Source organism: Oncorhynchus masou, chromosome 28 (genome assembly GCF_036934945.1).
Source record: "Oncorhynchus masou masou isolate Uvic2021 chromosome 28, UVic_Omas_1.1, whole genome shotgun sequence".
NCBI classification, from domain to species: Eukaryota; Metazoa; Chordata; class Actinopteri; order Salmoniformes; family Salmonidae; genus Oncorhynchus; species Oncorhynchus masou.
Window position 1 is genome coordinate 83,226,868 of NC_088239.1, and position 20,384 is coordinate 83,247,251.

The 20,384-nt window shown below is 44.7% G+C and overlaps 1 protein-coding gene across 1 annotated transcript in view; it reads right to left on the reverse strand.

Moving 5' to 3' along the window:
• Positions 1-20,384, reverse strand: part of LOC135517082 (WD repeat-containing protein 7-like) — a 164,833-nt gene that overhangs the window by 64,627 nt on the left and 79,822 nt on the right. Inside the window, exon 3 of the mRNA XM_064941103.1 lies at positions 14,151-14,375. Within this exon, the coding sequence (XP_064797175.1) occupies positions 14,151-14,375 (225 nt within the window). The remainder of the gene's footprint in view (positions 1-14,150; positions 14,376-20,384) is intronic.

Genomic DNA, 20,384 nt, shown 5'->3' on the forward strand with positions numbered 1-20,384 from the left:
TCTGCTGTTAGCTAGTGATACTGTAGATAGCAGTCTGCTGTTAGCTAGTGATACTGTAGATAGCAGTCTGCTGTTAGCTAGTGATAGATAGCAGTCTCCTGTTAGCTAGTGATAGATAGCAGTCTGCTGTTAGCTAGTGATACTGTAGATAGCAGTCTGCTGTTAGCTAGTGATAGATAGTAGTCTCCTGTTAGCTAGTGATATATAGCAGTCTGCTGTTAGCTAGTGATAGATAGCAGTCTGCTGTTAGCTAGTGATAGATAGCAGTCTGCTGTTAGCTAGTGATAGATAGTAGTCTCCTGTTAGCTAGTGATATATAGCAGTCTGCTGTTAGCTAGTGATAGATAGCAGTCTGCTGTTAGCTAGTGATAGATAGCAGTCTGCTGTTAGCTAGTGATAGATAGCAGTCTGCTGTTAGCTAGTGATAGATAGCAGTCTGCTGTTAGCTAGTGATAGATAGCAGTCTCCTGTTAGCTAGTGATAAATAGCAGTCTGCTGTTAGCTAGTGATAGATAGCAGTCTGCTGTTAGCTAGTGATAGATAGCAGTCTGCTGTTAGCTAGTGATAGATAGCAGTCTGCTGTTAGCTAGTGATAGATAGCAGTCTCCTGTTAGCTAGTGATAGATAGCAGTCTGCTGTTAGCTAGTGATAGATAGCAGTCTGCTGTTAGCTAGTGATAGATAGCAGTCTGCTGTTAGCTAGTGATAGATAGCAGTCTGCTGTTAGCTAGTGATAGATAGCAGTCTGCTGTTAGCTAGTGATACTGTAGATAGCAGTCTCCTCTTCTTGATGGGTGTGGTGGGCGGGTCTTCTTGATGGGTGTGGTGGGCGGGTCTTCTTCAGACAGACCATTCTCCCAACAAATCACGAGTTAGGGTTCTGCGGACCAAGCCTGGAGACAGACATCTCGCCGTGATTGAAAACCAACGTTTTTGCAGTGGCTTTAAAATGAAGGTAGACATTGCAAACAAGCCACTTGCAAAATACACTTATTAAAAATAACCTCCACGTTCTCCATCTCGCTAGCAACTACTATGTCGCGGGCGGGGATGATGGCGCTGGGTCAACAATCTGACAACGCTGTGATGTCACCGGATAAGGCAGTGATGCACTTCCCTGTTCCATGGGGACGTATAGAGATCATTACATGGAAATAACCTGTTTTTGCATGAACATTGCTCTACGAGGAGGCTTCGACCATTTTAAAGTAGTCAACTGGGAGGAGATTCCTATGTGTTGGGAGTGATCAGACAATGATTGGAGATTTGTCTTTTTTAAATTGAACCTTTATTTAACTAGGCAAGTCGGTTAAGAACGATATTTATAATGACGGCCAGCCACGGCCAAACCCAGACGACGCTGGAAAATTTTAGGGTGGGGACTCCCAATCACGGCCGATTGTGATACAGACTGGATTCGAACCAGGGTGTCTGTAGTGACGCCTCTAGCATTGAGATGCAGTGCCTTAGACCGCTGTGCCACTCGGGAGCCCTAGATCTAGTGGCCACAATAAATGAATGACACACAAGATTTGGTTCAAAACTTTAGCCACCAATATTAGCTTTGCACTTTTTCCAAACATCAAAAGAAGTGTACTACTTTAAAATGGTTGAAAAGCTTGTTTTACCATGGGCAGCGCCATTGAGGACTTCCACCATTTTGAAGTTGTTAATTGGGTGGGGCTTCCTAAAGGTTAAGGAAGGATCACATGATTCCATCCAGGTCATCAGGATTGATCAGCCAATGAATTATACTCATGAGCAAACATTCTATAACTGCAGGTGGCAGTGAATTGCCGTCCTTGGCTTTATACCTGTTCAAACAACAGCCTCCAGGTGGCAGTGAATTGCCGTCCTTGGCTTTATACCTGTTCAAACAACAGCCTCCAGGTGGCAGTGAATTGCAGTCCTTGGCTTTATACCTGTTCAAACAACAGCCTCCAGGTGGCAGTATGCACCCTTTGTTTGTTTACCAACTCAAAGTAATAGTAGAAGAAGAACATTGACTACTTCCAAATTGAAATGGCCTCAAAGGCACCATAATTAAGTTTACATTTCAGCCAGAGCGACTTTTATTTTTTTATTTTACCTTTATTTAACCAGGCAAGTCAGTTAAGAACAAATTCTTATTTTCAATGACGGCCTAGGAACAGTGGGTTAACTGCCTGTTCAGGGGCAGAACAACAGATTTGTACCTTGTCAGCTCGGGGATTCGAACTTGCAACCTTTCAGTTACTAGTCCAACACTCTAACCACTAGGCTACCCTGCCACCACTTACAGGCGCAATTAGGGTTATGTTCCTTGGTCAAGGGGCACCGACATATTTTTCATCAAGTCGGCTCAGGGATTCGAACTAGCGACCTTTTCGGTTACTGGCTCTTAACGTCTAAGAAGAGTACAACACTTTTCGCAAACTGCCAGTGGCGAGCCATCTCCCACAGAGAAGGGTCCATGACGTCCTTCTGCTTTTATACTGGGAGGGTGTTCTGTCCAGCCCATGACATCCTTCTGCTTTTATACTGGGAGGGTGTTCTGTCCAGCCCATGACGTCCTTCTGCTTTTATACTGGGAGGGTGTTCTGTCCAGCCCATGACGTCCTTCTGCTTTTATACTGGGAGGGTGTTCTGTCCAGCCCATGACATCCTTCTGCTTTTATACTGGGAGGGTGTTCTGTCCAGCCCATGACGTCCTTCTGCTTTTATACTGGGAGGGTGTTCTGTCCAGCCCATGACGTCCTTCTGCTTTTATACTGGGAGGGTGTTCTGTCCAGCCCATGACATCCTTCTGCTTTTATACTGGGAGGGTGTTCTGTCCAGCCCATGACGTCCTTCTGCTTTTATACTGGGAGGGTGTTCTGTCCAGCCCATGACATCCTTCTGGTTTTATACTGGGAGGGTGTTCTGTCCAGCCCATGACGTCCTTCTGCTTTTATACTGGGAGGGTGTTCTGTCCAGCCCATGACATCCTTCTGGTTTTATACTGGGATAGTTCAGCGTATACTTTCGAACTGATATTTTAATCTCTGTCACATGAAACCGTTCGCATGTGCGGTGCCCTTTTGACAACTGTGCTTTCCCGTTTTGCCCTAATCAGGTCACGCACCCCAAATGCATATGGGCCCGTTAAATTTCTCCAACGTCCGGTAACTTAAAATGTTGCCGGTCAAAACGCCTGGCGGCGCCACATTTTCCTAATGGAAACCTTGGCACAAACATACAGGCACGTAAGCATGCACATTAGCACACACGCACGCACGCTCACCACACACACACACACACACACACAAAGAGAATATATCTTACAAATCACATTGAACCTGACAATGCCAATCTCTGAGCCCTGAATACTGCCCTGCCTTACACCAGGGTCCCTTATACTAATCATTTGACAGAACACACACCAGGGTCCCTTATACTAATCATTTGACAGAACACACACCAGGGTCCCTTATACTAATCATTTGACAGAACACACACCAGGGTCCCTTATACTAATCATTTGACAGAACACACACCAGGGTCCCTTATACTAATCATTTGACAGAACACACACCAGGGTCCCTTATACTAATCATTTGACAGAACACACACCAGGGTTCCTTATACTAATCATTTGACAGAACACACACCAGGGTCCCTTATACTAATCATTTGACAGAACACACACCAGGGTCCCTTATACTAATCATTTGACAGAACACACACCAGGGTCCCTTATACTAATCATTTGACAGAACACACACCAGGGTCCCTTATACTAATCATTTGACAGAACACACACCAGGGTCCCTTATACTAATCATTTGACAGAACACACACCAGGGTCCCTTATACTAATCATTTGACAGAACACACACCAGGGTCCCTTATTGCTGCAACACATTTCCGGAGGTCCCCTCTGACTAGCCTACTGCAGCCCCAACAGCTCTGAATAGCCTACTGCAGCCCCAACAGCTCTGAATAGCCTACTGCAGCCCCAACAGCTCTGAGAAGCCTACTGCAGCCCCAACAGCTCTGAGAAGCCTACTGCGGCCCCAACAGCTCTGAATAGCCTACTGCAGCCCCAACAGCTCTGAATAGCCTACTGCAGCCCCAACAGCTCTGAATAGCCTACTGCAGCCCCAACAGCTCTGAATAGCCTACTGCAGCCCCAACAGCTCTGAGAAGCCTACTGCAGCCCCAACAGCTCTGAGAAGCCTACTGCAGCCCCAACAGCTCTGAGAAGCCTACTGCAGCCCCAACAGCTCTGAATAGCCTACTGCAGCCCCAACAGCTCTGAGAAGCCTACTGCAGCCCCAACAGCCTACTGCAGCCAACAGCACTGAGCAGCACACACACGCAACAAGACTAATCTACAATTAAAGAGTTAAGTCTATCCTGTGATTTTTGTGAGGCTGACAGTTTTACTACTTCAATCACGAGGCATCAAAGCCAAAGGAACTGAGTAACATTAAGAAATGCTATAGATGGAAGGAATGCAGTTTGGAAACCTACCAAAAAACAATTAGGCAACAACAAATTCAATCCCTTTTAGACAATTTCCTGGGTAAAACGTTCCACTGTAATAGTGAAGGTGTAAACTTGGCAGTAGAAAATCTTAACAGTATATTTGACCTCTCAGCTTCCCTATCAAATCTAAAAATCTCGAATAGAAAACCGGAGAAAATTAACAATAATGACAAATGGTTTGATGAAGAATGCAAAAATCTAAGAAAGAAATTGAGAAACCTGTCCAACCAAAAACATAGAGACCCGGAAAACCTGAGTCTACGCCTTCACTATGGTGAATCACTAAAACAATACAGAAATACACTACGGAAAAAGAAGAAACAGCATGTCAGAAATCAGCTCAATGTAATTGAAGAATCCATAGACTCTAACCACTTCTGGGAAAATTGGAAAACACTAAACAAACAACAACACAAAGAATTATCTATCCAAAATGGAGATGTATGGGTAAACCACTTCTCCAATCTTTTTGGCTCTATAACAAAGAATAAAGAGCAAAAACATATACATGATCAAATACAGATCTTAGAATCAACTATTAAAGACTACCAGAACCCACTGGATTCTCCAATTACATTGAATGAGTTACAGGACAAAATAAAAACCCTCCAACCCAACCCAATTCCACAGTGTGCCATCACAGCAGCAAGATTTGTGACCTGTTGCCACGAGAAAAGGGCAACCAGTGAAGAACAAACACCATTGTAAAATCAACCCATATCTATGCTTATTTATTTTATCTTGTGTCCTTTAACCATTTGTACATTGTTAAAACACTGTATATATACATTATGACATTTGTAATGTCTTTATTGTTTTGAAACTTCTGTATGTGTACTGTTTACTGTTAATTTCTTTTATTGTTTTTCACTTTATATATTCACTTTTTATATTATCTACCTCACTTGCTATGGCAAGTGAGAGAGAGACAGAGAGAGAGAGAGAAAGAGAGAGAGAGAGAGAGACACAGAGAGAGAGAGAGACAGAGAGAGACACAGAGAGAGAGAGACAGAGAGAGAGACAGAGACAGAGAGAGAGACAGACAGACAGACAGAGAGAGAGACAGAGAGAGGGAGGGAGACAGAGAGAGGGAGACAGAGAGAGAGAGACAGAGAGAGAGACAAAGAGAGAGAGGGAGGGAGGAGAGAGAGGAGAGAGACAGGAGGTCCTCCCTCCAACCCAGTACGTCCTTGTTAGTCTGATGGATAATTTTTGCCCTCTGGCTCAGGCTTGTCTAAAGCAATTCATCCCTGGCAGTTTCTCATCATAGCACAGACCAGTGTGTGTGTTTATGTTCCATAGATCTGTTGCAGAGACAGCATCGTCATTGTTACCAGAGACAATTCACAAGCTGTCCTTCTCCATAAGTTCCTATGGAGAAATAAGTTCCTATAGTTCCTGATTCAAGTAGATAACGGTCATTTAACGGTGAAGTCAGTGATAGCCTATAAATGTCAACACACAACGCTCCTAATATGATTTAATACAACATTATTACTACAACATCAATTATTCATGAGATAACTGTAATCAATTTTTTTCTTTGGTTGTTTAGAAACATTTCTGCCAAACGGAGCTAAAAGTTAATAAAAAAAAATATATAAAAACATTTCTTTCAATCTCCGCTATCTAAAACCACTAGGGCTATCCCCTCGATAGGGGAAAAATATATAGAGTCGTCCTGCTCTGTCCATACTGAAGCTGTGCCATCACTTCAGCCATTTAGTTTCTTACTTGTTTCTAACTAAAACGTTCTTTTTTTTTTTACAGAAATCCCTAATACGTCTAGAAAAAAATTAGCCCTTATTCCCTCCAACCTTGCTGTCTTTACGTGAAACATGTAAGGGTCCCCTGTGACCAATAGGACCTGACCTATAGCCCATCATAATCACATCAATAAATTGGAAGACAGTAGTTTAGGAATTGTTAGTTAGATTACTTGTTGGTTATTACTGCATTGTCGGAACTAGAAGTACAAGCATTTCGCTACACTCGCATTAACATCTGCTAACCATGTGTATGTGACAAATAACATTTGATTTGATTAGATTTTTGAAATTGGTTATAATAAACTCCCAACACCGTAACAACCTGACAGCAAAATGGATGTGGAGGACGTGAAAAAGACACAAAAAAAGGCACATTTTTACTGGTTGCCCAGGAGGGAAAGGGAAAGTCAAATGTGTGAAAGACATTTGACTTAGTTGTGGAGATCCAGACAAAGGAGGGTATAGGAACAAGCGTTGGGTGAGTATTATGTATGCCAAGCATGTGCTATTAGATTACAATATTATAATTCTCTCTGACAATCTAGAACGGTGTAAACACTAAACAAAGAACCAGCCAGCCAGCTAGTCATCCAGTCAGCCAGTCAGCCAGTCAGCCAGTCAGTCAGTCAGTCAGTGAGTGAGCCAGCCAACCAGCCAGCCAGCCAGCCAGCCAGTCAGTGAGTGAGCCAGCCAGCCAGCCAGCCAGTCAGTGAGTGAGCCAGCCAGTCAGTCAGTGAGCCAGCCAGCCAGTCAGTGAGCCAGCCAGCCAGCCAGTCAGTGAGCCAGCCAGCTAGCCAGCCAGTGAGCCAGCCAGCTAGCCAGCCAGTCAGTGAGCCAGCCAGCTAGCCAGCCAGTCAGTCAGTGAGCCAGCCAGCCAGTCAGTCAGTGAGCCAGCCAGTCAGTCAGTGAGCCAGCCAGCCAGCATAGCCATGCCTTTTATTACAGCAGAACAGCAACAGTTTGTATTGCATTCGTGAATTATGATTTATATATATGTTTAGGCTAATTATTCAGAGCTCCCTTTTGTTATTTTAATTTTTAAAACTAAAACGCTTCATTACATTTCAAAGCATGAATATCTCGTATGCTGTATGATGGCAAGTATTTCTGTGTTTTTTGTTGTTGTTTTTTTAACATTTCTAGTAACCTTTGCTATTTGTTAATACGGAGTAATATGTTTAGATTGCTGAGGGTTTTTATTTGATTTGATTAATCTTTTAGATTTAAGGCTGTAATGTAACAAAAGGTGGAAAAAAAGGAAAGGGGTCTGAATACTTTCCGAAACCACGGTATTCATCACGAACAATTTCATTATCACATGTCTTTGTGTGATGTACTGCACCATCCCCAAGACCAGAGACAATCAGACAGGTGTCTCGTGGGAAAACAAATGACTGCTCAACCAAAGAAAGCTGGGTCGACCAAACAATCCATCAGTCCAACTAAAATGGGGTCACTCATAAAAACCAAAATCTGTAATTTGTTTTTCAGCCCAAACAGCAGCCCTGCTTTTTTTGTGTAAATACCATCAACTGACACAATCGTTGAACCGTCATAACTATTGCAGATTGCACCTTTAAAAGGCTAATTCCTCTGGCACCAAGTAAAGAATCAGAGAAATCAACAAGGTGATGGCATGTAGTGTTCATACAACCATTGTTACATTCCCCAGTTTCTGTGTTGGTGTTCGGGTGTGTATGTGTTTATTTCAGGAAATGGCTTCCTGGATTCCAAAGCAGCCGATTGGTCGGCCCATCACTAATTGGCGCTCTGACCCCGCCCTTTCGTCAGGGGATACAGCTGTCTGCAATTACCGACTCCTAACAAAGGAACACTGGCTTTTCAAGTTGCAGAAGGAGGGAGAGCTTCTTTGTATGTTCGGGTAAATTTGTTGAAAGTGTTTCGGTAGCCTCTCCTGTAGAGGTATGTGTATACCATAGTACCTAGTGTTTCGGTAGCCTCTCCTGTAGAGGTATGTGTATACCATAGTACCTAGTGTTTCAGTAGCCTCTCCTGTAGAGGTATGTGTATACCATAGTACCTAGTGTTTTGGTAGCCTCTCCTGTAGAGGTATGTGTATACCATAGTACCTAGAGTTTTGGTAGCCTCTCCTGTAGAGGTATGTGTATACCATAGTACCTAGTGTTTCGGTAGCCTCTCCTGTAGAGGAGGTATGTGTATACCATAGTACCTAGTGTTTTGGTCCTGTAGATAGTACCATAGTACCTAGTGTTTCGGTAGCCTCTCCTGTAGAGGTATGTGTATACCATAGTACCTAGTGTTTTGGTAGCATAGTACCTAGTGTTTTGGTAGCCTCTCCTGTAGAGGTATGTGTACACCATAGTACCTAGTGTTTTGGTAGCCTCTCCTGTAGAGGTATAGTACCTAGTGTTTTGGTAGCATAGTACCTAGTGTTTTGGTAGCCTCTCCTGTAGAGGTATGTGTACACCATAGTACCTAGTGTTTTGGTAGCCTCTCCTGTAGAGGTATGTGTACACCATAGTACCTAGTGTTTTGGTAGCCTCTCCTGTAGAGGTAGGAGGTAAGGTAGGAGGTAAGGTAGACAGGTAAGGTAGGAGGTAAGGTAGGGAGTTAAGGTAGGCAGGTAAGGTAGGAGATAAGGTAGGGAGGTAAGGTAGGGAGGTAAGGTGGGCAGGTAAGGTAGGAAGGTAAGGTAGGAGGTAAGGTAGGAGGTAAGGTAGGAGGTAAGGTAGGAGGTAAGGTAGGAGGTAAGGTAGGAGGTAATGTAGGAGGTAATGTAGGAGGTAAGGTAGGAAGGTAAGGTAGGAGGTAAGGTAGGAAGGTAAGGTAGGAGGTAAGGTAGGAAGGTAAGGTAGGAGGTAAGGTAGGAGGTAAGGTAGGAGGTAAGGTAGGAGGTAAGGTAGGAAGGTAAGGTAGGAGGTAAGGTAGGAAGGTAAGGTAGGAAGGTAAGGTAGGAAGGTAAGGTAGGAGGTAAGGTAGGAAGGTAAGGTAGGAGGTAAGGTAGGAGGTAAGGTAGGAGGTAAGGTAGGAGGTAATGTAGGAGGTAAGGTAGGAGGTAAGGTAGGAGGTAAGGTAGGAAGGTAAGGTAGGAGGTAATGTAGGAGGTAAGGTAGGAAGGTAAGGTAGAAGGTAAGGTAGGAAGGTAAGGTAGGAGGTAAGGTAGGAGGTAAGGTAGGAGGGTAAGGTAGAAGGTAAGGTAGGAAGGTAAGGTAGGAGGTAAGGTAGGAAGGTAAGGTAGGAGGTAAGGTAGGAAGGTAAGGTAGGAGGTAAGGTAGGAAGTTAAGGTAGGAGGTAAGGTAGGAGGTAAGGTAGGAAGGTAAGGTAGAAGGGTAAGGTAGGAGGTAAGGTAGGAGGTAAGGTAGGAGGTAAGGTAGGAGGTAAGTTAGGAAGGTAAGGTAGGGGGTAATCCAATGCTCTAACCACTAGGCTACACTGCCGTTTTGCTTAGATGCTGGTCACATATCTTTCTACATTATTGGCTCTGCCCCCGGGGGATCAGAAATATATATATCTCCCTGCTGTTAGACGAGCAGTACAGATCTCCCACTCTTGAATGGAACCCTATTCCCTTATATAGTGCACTACCCTATGTGCAACTAGTCAAAAGTAGTGCACTACATAGGGGATATGGTGCGATTCGGGATACATCCCAAGTAAAGGAGTGTAGGTCTGAGCCTAGATGAGAACACACAGAGCCAATTCACATTAATAATCTACGGCAGACTCCTCCCAGCACGCCATCGCGACGGAGACTGGAGGACTTGTTATTGATTATTGGGTTTGGAGACCAAGGACCGGTGGATGGCTGGGACTACAGGTCTCTATCTGTCTGTATGGAGGGATGTGGGACTACAGGTCTGTCTGTATGGAGGGATGTGGGACTACAGGTCTCTATCTGTCTGTATGGAGGGATGTGGGACTACAGGTCTGTCTGTATGGAGGGATGTGGTACAACAAGGTCTCACAGTCCCACTCTCGTGTTACACGTTTTTACTTCACACTTGTACTCAAAAGTCAAATTTCAACGTTTTGTTTTTCTACATTTTAACGTTAAAATTGTTAAGGTTTTGTATAGGGTTAAAACATCACGTTTAGGTATTCACGCCGAATGGTTAAGTTAAGGTTTAGTATAATGTACATCCGGACGACAACACATCACAATTGAATCAAGTATCAAGTATCATTTTCCCCTTAACAGAGTATTTACCAGAAAAGTCAGTGGTAAGTGGGAGGGTTGGGATGGCAAGTTGTTGTTGTTGTTGTTGTTGCATAGTCTGAAAGTCAGTAGGGGCAGTTCCATAGGCACTAGATTATCATCTACCACTAGGCAAGGCTGGAGACGGCTGTCAGGCAAGGCTGGAGACGGATCATAAACAGTAACAAGGTCCTGGAGAAGCCAGTCAAGTAATGCTACTTGCTAACTTTACCTAGCTAACATTAGCTTGCTTGTCCAAATCCCAGCAGCTAGCCTATGTTACTTGCTAACTTTACCAAGCTAACATTAGCTTGCTTGTCCAAATCCCAGCAGCTAGCCTATGTTACTTGCTAACTTTACCAAGCTAACATTAGCTTGCTTGCTAACTTTACCTAGCTAACATTAGCTTGCTTGTCCAAATCCCAGCAGCTAGCCTATGTTACTTGCAGCTAACATTAGCTTGCTTGTCCAAATCCCAGCAGCTAGCCTATGTTACTTGCTAACTTTACCAAGCTAACATTAGCTTGCTTGTCCAAATCCCAGCAGCTAGCCTATGTTACTTGCTAACTTTACCAAGCTAACATTAGCTTGCTTGTCCAAATCCCAGCAGCTAGCCTATGTTACTTGCTAACTTTACCTAGCTAACATTAGCTTGCTTGTCCAAATCCCAGCAGCTAACATGTTACTTGCTAACTTTACCTAGCTAACATTAGCTTGCTTGTCCAAATCCCAGCAGCTAGCCTATGTTACTTGCTAACTTTACCAAGCTAACATTAGCTTGCTTGTCCAAATCCCAGCAGCTAGCCTATGTTACTTGCTAACTTTACCTAGCTAACATTAGCTTGCTTGTCCAAATCCCAGCAGCTAGCCTATGTTACTTGCTAACTTTACCTAGCTAACATTAGCTTGCTTGTCCAAATCCCAGCAGCTAGCCTCTGTAGCAAACGAACAGCAGTCGGCTGAAAGCTAGCTAGCTAGCTAGCACAGAAGGCTGAAGTCATCGTGTGTAAACTGCTGATCAGGTAGAGACAACTTTGAAGTGATGTATTCTTTTGACAGAGGTTAATATATACTGTTCATTGATCGGCACAGTAATCGACAAAACAGGACCGTGTTTAAAACACAAGCGGTTCTGAGCTTTATGTCAATATTACACAGGTGAACCAACAGTTACAGAAACCAGGAAGGTAGACAGGCTCTACTGTGTCCACCACACCACATAACTGATGTTATGTCGGGCCACCTACTGACCAACATAGGATTTTACTACGATGTATTGCTAAAATACAGGCACGCAACACATTATTACAAGACAAAACAGCTCAATCAAGCCTGATGTTCTTGTAAGTGTAAAAGCATGAAAAGGTAGCCGAATGGGATAATGTCTTACTATGGTGTGTGAAGAATCCAATACGTTTTCTTGTATGTGGTAGAAATCACATTATTGTGAAAGCCCCTCTCAAGAGTATGAATCAGACTGTTGGAGCAGGTTTGAATCCTTAGCAACCTGCCTACACATAGTTTGAAGTACAATATAACAACATGGCTGCTGTAGTAGGCCAACGCTGTGTGCTGGAAAACATTGGTGGAGCATGGGTGGACTAGGCATTGTGGTGCTCATGTGAATTTCCTTCATTTATCGACTTCAGACCAAATGCATATTCTCATTAAAAACAGATTTTTGGGAGGTTTTCAATACTTCACTAAGCAGTCCTTCTCCACATTATTTTACCATGGTTTTAGCACAACAACACAGCCATTCCCCCTCCATAGAGACATGTCCCCCTCCATAGAGACATGTCCCCCTCCATAGAGACATGTCCCCCCTCCATAGAGACAATTCCCCCCTCCATAGACATTCCCCCCCTCCATAGAGACATACCCCCCCCCCCTCCAGAGACATTCCCCCCTCCATAGAGACATCCCCCTCCATAGAGACATCCCCCCACCCTCCAAAGAGACATCCCCCCTCCAAAGAGACATTCCCCCCTCATAGAGATATTCCCCCTCATAGAGACATTCCCCCCCTCATAGAGACATTCCCCCCCTCCAAAGAGACATTCCCCCTCATAGAGACATTCCCCCCTCATAGAGACATTCCCCCTCCATAGAGACATTTCCCCCCTCCATAGAGACCTTTCCCCCCTCCATAGAGACCTTTCCCCCCCTCCATAGAGACCTTTCCCCCCTCCATAGAGACCTTTCCCCCCTCCATAGAGACATTTCCCCCCCTCCATAGAGACATTTCCCCCCCTCCATAGAGACCTTTCCCCCCTCCATAGAGACATTTCCCCCTCCATAGAGACATTTCCCCCCTCCATAGAGACATTCCCCCCCCATAGAGACATCCCCCCCTCCATAGAGACCTTTCCCCGCCTCCATAGAGACATTCCCCCCTCCATAGAGACATTCCCCCCCCATAGAGACATCCCCCCTCCATAGAGACATTCCCCCTCTCTTCTTCCCAACTATTTTTTTCTCTGGTTTGATTGACAGCTCAGAGGATCAAAGTGGTGGCAATGTTTGCATTCCAATATGCCCTGTATTCTCTCTCTCACACACACCTTCCCCTCTCTCACACACACACCTTCCCCTCTCTCACACACACACCTTCCCCTCTCTCACACACACACCTTCCCCTCTCTCTCTCTCGACCAGGATGCTCCCTGCCTCTCCCTTTGTTGTTGTTTCTAACCTAGGCACCGTTGACTCACCTTCCCCTCTCTCTCTCTCTCTCTCTCTCTCTCTCTCTCTCTCTCTCTCTCCCCTCTCCCTCTCTCCCTCTCTCCCTCCTCCCTCTCTCCCTCTCTCCCTCTCTCTCTCTCTCTCTCCCTCTCTCCTCTCTCCCTCTCTCCCTCTCCCCTCTCTCCCTCTCTCCCTCTCTCCCTCTCTCCCTCTCTCCCTCTCTCCCTCTCTCCCTCCCTCTCGACCAGGATGCTCCCTGCCTCTCCCTTTGTGGGTGTTTCTAACCTAGGCACCGTTGACTCACCAAGTCGGGAGCAGCCAGACAAATCAAGCATTACTTTCATTCAGTAGGTCAGCTCTCTCTCTCTGCAGGGTGACAGCCTGGGCTCTGCTCTGAATGGGGAACTCCACATTGATTGCATCATCCCCCCCCCCTCTCTCTCTGTGAGCACAGATGCAACGCGGCTCAACTGTTCTCTATGAGCGCCGAACTAACTAACACACGCAGGCAGGTGAGAGATTTAAACTTTCAAGAATATGAATAAAGAAGACCCCAGGCAACGAGAGGTAGATGGGTAGACGTACAGAGCCACACCATAGGGAGAGCTAGCGACCTGGTAGATTATTCACCTGGCCTGCCCTTCTCTTCACTCCAACACAGCCAGAATGAGTGAGTGAGTGAGTGAGTATCAGTGTGGGATTGTGTATTATTTTAGTTTCCTAACAGTGTGACTTCATCAGCTGGAGAATCCACGATATAATAAATGGTATAAGTCACTTATTCATTCCGATCGAGGCTAAAACTCTCGAAAGCTCTCAGACTTCACAACGTCACCAGGTACTCGACTCTGATATACAACCACTCATATTCTCAGAACAACATGTACTGCAGAGAGAAAGCAGCCACTCGCAGACGAGAGAAAGAAAGAGAAAGATAGAAGGGCGGATATGGAGACAGAGACTCGCGTGTGCCGAGAGAGAGAAAGAGGGCACGATGACGTGTTCACTCACAGGTGTGTCGGGCCAGAGAGTAGTTGGATCCTCCAGTAGTCAGTCCAAAACCTTCTGGAGCCTGTCCACTGGTCCTGGCACGAGACGGCAGCTTAGGGGGTTCCAGCTCCGCCCCGAACTCCGCCCCGATGACCCCCAGCAGGACGATGGCGGTGGCCTGCTTACGACGCTCCTCGTACGAGTTGCAGATCTTCTTGGTGTTGGGAGGCAGGTTGGACAGACAGCCTGGAGAAGAAGATCACAGTGAGAGGGTCGTTTAAAAGCATCAAATGACAATACTAACAACTGGTAATGATAAACTCCCTCTATTGGTTGAAATGCCACAGTGTGACATCACAGCAGCAACATTTGTGAGCTGCTGCACACAAGGTCAACCAGTGAAGAACAAACACCATTGTAAATACAACGCATATTTATTTTCTCTTTTCTACTTGAACTATTTGCATATCGTTACAACACTGTATATAGACATAATATGACATCTGAAATGTCTCTGTTCATTTGTGAGTGTAATGTTCATTAGTGTTAATTTTTTTATTTCACTTTAGTTTATTATCTATTTCACTTTCTTTGGCAATGTTAACATCAATCCATCAAATGTATTGATAAAGCTCTTCTTACATCAGCTGATATCTCAAAGTGCTGTACAGAAACCCAGCCTAAAATCCCAAACAGCAAGCAATGCAGGTGTAGAAGCACGGTGGCTAGGAAAAACTCCTTAGAAAGGCCAAAACCTAGGAAGAAACCAAGAGAGGAACCAGGCTCTGAGGCGTGGCCAGTCCTCTTCTGGCTGTGCCGGGTGGAGATTGTAACAAAACCCGAGCCAAGATGTTCAAATGTTCATAGATGACCAGCAGGGTCAAATAATAATGTGTTTCCCTTGCCAATAAAGCCCTTAAATTGATTGGGAAGAAGGCAGGGAGGGATGGGGAGGGCTAGAGAGACAGAGGGAGAGATCAAGTGTTAGCAGTGTCTCTACGGCGTTAAGTCTTACTTCAGAGAAGAGAGAGGGGTAGGTTAGAAGAATCCCAATGCTACCATTCGTTAGCGGCTACATAGTACCAGAATACACATGACTATTTGCAATAAATACCTTGGTCTCAGGACAAGGTATAGATGAGAGTTTACAGGACTAGGGAGCATTTTCCTCATCAATTTACACACAATACCCCATTCATAAATGGAATAAGTTTGAAAGCACTAAGACTCTTGCTCGAGCCACCCGGCCAAACTGAGCAATCGGGACCAACAACCAGTGGTGGAAAAACTACCCAACTGTCAAAGTAAAAGTAAAGATAACTTCATAGAAAATGACTCAAGTAAAAGTTCCCCAGTAAAATTCTACTTGAGTAAAAGTCTTTGGTTTAAAATATACGTAAGTATCAAAAGTAAAAGTAGAAATCATTTAAAATTCCTTATATTAAAGCAAACCAGATGTCACCGTTTTCTTGTATTGTTATTTATTTACAGAAAGCCACAGAAATCATTGATAAACAAAGCATGTGTGTTTATTGAGTCCTCCAGATCAGAGGCAGTAGGGACCAGGGATGTTCGGTTGATAAGTGTGTGAATTGGACTATTTTCCTGTCCTGCTAAGAATAAAAAATGTAACAAGTATCAGGGAAAATGTATGGAGTAAAAAGTAGAATATTTTCTTAAGGAATGTAGTGAGGTAAAAGTAGTCAAAAATATAAATAGTAATGCAAAGTACAGATAACCCAATAAACTACTTAAGTAGTACTTTAAAGTATTTTTACTTACACCACTGCCAAGAACCCGATGGTCACTCTGACAGAGCTCCAGAGTTCCTCTGTGGAGATGGGAGAACCTTCCAGAAGGACAACAATCTCTGCAGCACTCCACCAATCAGGCCTTTATGGTAGAGTGGCCAGACGGAAGCCACTCCTCAGTAAAAGGCACATGACAACCCGCTTGGAGTTTACCAAAAGGCACCTAAAGACTCTCAGACCATGAGAAACAAGATTCTCTGGTCCGATGAAACCAAGATTGAACGCTCTTCCCTGAATACCAAGCGTCCCGTCTGGAGGAAACCTGGCACCATCCCCAGGGTGAAGCATGGTGGGGGCAGCATCATGCTGTGGGGATGTTTTTCAGCAGCAGAGATGCTCCCCATCCAACCCGACAAGAGCTTGAGAGTATCAGCAGAGAAGAATGGGAGAAACTCTCCAAATACAGGTGTGCCAAGCTTGTAGCGTCATACCCAAGAAGACCTGACGCTGTAATCGCTGCCAAAGGTGCTTCAACAAAGTACTGAGTAAAAGGTCTGAATACTGACGTAAATGTGATATTTCAGTTATTCATTTATTTTATACTGCAAACAGTCATTATGGGGTATTGTGTGTAGATTAACGAGGGGGAAAGGCTGTAACGTAACAAAATGTGGAGAAAGTCAAGGAGAATAATTTCCGTAGGTACAGCATATATACTGTATTGTAATCACGGCCCATCCTATGTAACTCCTGTCCACAACATTATATACAGTATGTGTGTGTTTACACACAGTACAAGTCAAACGATTGGACGCTTACTACTCATTCAAGAGTTCATTTTTTTTTTTTTTACTAAGAATCTAAAAATAGATTGATTTGTTTAACCCTTTTTTTTGGTTACGACATGACTCCATATGTGTTATTTCATAGTAATATGTAGTAACCAAAAAAAAGATGCATATATAAAAAAAATGATATACACATACATAGCTAGCTGTAGGGTAGCTAGCTGTTACTAACATGGCTGAATGGAGGGTAGCTAGCTGTTACTAACACGGCTGAATGGAGGGTAGCTAGCTGTTACTAACATGGCTGAATGGAGGGTAGCTAGCTGTTACTAACACGGCTGAATGGAGGGTAGCTAGCTGTTACTAACAAGGCTGAATGGAGGGTAGCTAGCTGTTACTAACATAGCTGAATGGAGGGTAGCTAGCTGCAACTAACATGGCTGAATGGAGGGTAGCTAGCTGCAACTAACATGGCTGAATGGAGGGTAGCTAGCTGTTACTAACATGGCTGAATGGAGGGTAGCTAGCTGCAACTAACACGGCTGAATGGAGGGTAGCTAGCTGTTACTAACACGGCTGAATGGAGGGTAGCTAGCTGTTACTAACATGGCTGAATGGAGGGTAGCTAGCTGTTACTAACACGGCTGAATGGAGGGTAGCTAGCTGTTACTAACATGGCTGAATGGAGGGTAGCTAGCTGTTACAAACACGGCTGAATGGAGGGTAGCTAGCTGTTACTAACACGGCTGAATGGAGGGTAGCTAGCTGCAACTAACACGGCTGAATGGAGGGTAGCTAGCTGCAACTAACATGGCTGAATGGAGGGTAGCTAGCTGCAACTAACATGGCTGAATGGAGGGTAGCTAGCTGCAACTAACATGGCTGAATGGAGGGTAGCTAGCTGTTACAAACACGGCTGAATGGAGGGTAGCTAGCTGCTACTAACACGGCTGAATGGAGGGTAGCTAGCTGCTACTAACATGGCTGAATGGAGGGTAGCTAGCTGCTACTAACACGGCTGAATGGAGGGTAGCTAGCTGAATGGAGGTAGCTAGCTACTAACACGGCTGAATGGAGGGTAGCTAGCTGCAACTAACACGGCTGAATGGAGGGTAGCTAGCTGCAACTAACATGGCTGAATGGAGGGTAGCTAGCTGCAACTAACACGGCTGAATGGAGGGTAGCTAGCTGCAACTAACACGGCTGAATGGAGGGTAGCTAGCTGTTACTAACATGGCTGAATGGAGGGTAGCTAGCTGCAACTAACATGGCTGAATGGAGGGTAGCTAGCTGCTACTAACACGGCTGAATGGAGGGTAGCTAGCTGCTACTAACACGGCTGAATGGAGGGTAGCTAGCTGCAACTAACACAGCTGAATGGAGGGTAGCTAGCTGCAACTAACACGGCTGAATGGAGGGTAGCTAGCTGCTAGTAACACACAGCTGAATGGAGGGTAGCTAGCTGCTACTAACATGGCTGAATGGAGTGTAGCTAGCTGCAACTAACATGGCTGAATGGAGTGTAGCTAGCTGCTACTAACAAGGCTGAATGGAGGGTAGCTAGCTGTTACTAACACGGCTGAATGGAGGGTAGCTAGCTGCAACTAACATGGCTGAATGGAGGGTAGCTAGCTGCTACTAACACGGCTGAATGGAGGGTAGTTAGCTGCTAGTAACACACAGCTGAATGGAGGGTAGTTAGCTGCTAGTAACACACAGCTGAATGGAGGGTAGTTAGCTGCTAGTAACACACAGCTGAATGGAGGGTAGTTAGCTGCTAGTAACACACAGCTGAATGGAGGGTAGTTAGCTGCTAGTAACAGCTGAATGGAGGGTAGCTAGCTGCTGAATGGATGGAGGGCAGCTTGCTACTAACATGGCTGAATGGAGTAACTGCTACTACAGCTGAATGGAGGGTAGTGTTACTAACAAGGCTGAATGGAGGGTAGCTAGCTACTAACACACAGCTGAATGGAGGGTAGTTAGCTGCTAGTAACACACAGCTCAATGGAGGGTAGTTAGCTGCTAGTAACACACAGCTCAATGGAGGGTAGTTAGCTGCTAGTAACACACAGCTCAATGGAGGGTAGTTAGCTGCTAGTAACACACAGCTGAATGGAGGGTAGTTAGCTGCTAGTAACACACAGCTGAATGGAGGAGGGTAGTTAGCTGCTAGTAACACACAGCTGAATGGAGGGTAGCTAGCTGCTAGTAACACACAGCTGAATGGAGGGTAGTTGGAGCTGAATAGGGCTGTCACACACGTCTATTCTCCTTACCAGGATCCATTTGTTCCTCCGCCCCGCCCCCCTGTTCCTCCGCCCCCCCCTGTTCCTGTTCCTCTGCCCCCCCCTGTTCCTGTTCCTCCGCCCCCCCCCCCCCAGGTCAGAGTCATGTTCAAAGAACAGGGTCTATGGGTCGACGTCTGTGTGTGTGTGTCTAGAGGACACTGATCACATGCAGCCTGCCTGCATGGCCCCCTCTAATGACCCGGGTGCTCTACTAAATACGAGGGGCGAAGACGGGCCTCGTTTCGGAAGTGAGGGGAGCGCCGGGCTATTGTCCTTTTGGGGCTTGTAACCCATGAGCCCCCCTCCTGCTTTACTCATACAACCCCGCCCCAACATCAGACCTGCTGTTTGGTCATCCGCACCTGCCAGCAATTTCTAATAACCCATCCGCAACCAGCCGACAATATGTGATCAAGTGAAAATCTGTGGCCCACATTCGACCGTAACCCACCAATATAGAAATTGCGGTGTACAGTCAGAGACAGCGGAGCAACTTTAAAAAACATTTTTTTTTTTTTTTAGACAGGCCTACGAACATTTGGGACATTCAGTAGGCTATTAGTTAGTCAACTTGTCTATAATACAATACATACGAGCTCGTCTTCTGTCATAACTTGTGGCCCTAGAATATTAAAACATTTTGCTCACTCCGAATGTCATAAATACATAGAATGGATGCTTCTATATGGTCGACGTCGGAAAAATGTTATCTTTCATCTCTGCTTCTTTCGCACGGCAAATACATTTAGGGACCGGGGAGAAAATGCAATAGCTTGACCTATAGTTAACATTATTATGAGGCTATGTGAGGGGGTTATATTAACATTATGAGGCTATGTGAGGGTTATATTAACATTATGAGGCTATGTGAGAGGTTATATTAACATTATGAGGCTATGTGAGGGGTTATATTAACATTAAGGGGGTTATATTAACATTATGAGGCTATGTGAGGGGGTTATATTAACATTATGAGGCTATGTGAGGGGTTATATTAACATTATGAGGCTATGTGAGGGGTTATATTAACATGAGGCTATGTGAGGGGTTATATTAACATTATGAGGCTATGTGAGGGGTTATATTAACATTATGAGGCTATGTGAGGGGTTATATTAACATTATAAGGCTATGTGAGAGGTTATATTAACATTATGAGGCTATGTGAGAGGTTATATTAACATTATGAGGCTATGTGAGGGGTTATATTAACATTATGAGGCTATGTGAGGGGTTATATTAACTATTTATATTAACATTATGAGGCTATGTGAGGGGTTATATTAACATTATGAGGCTATGTGAGGGTTATAGACCAATATTATTATGAGGCTTAACATTATATGAGGCTATGTGAGAGGTTATAGACCTATAGTTAACATTATGAGGCTATGTGAGAGGTTATAGTTAACATTATATGTGAGA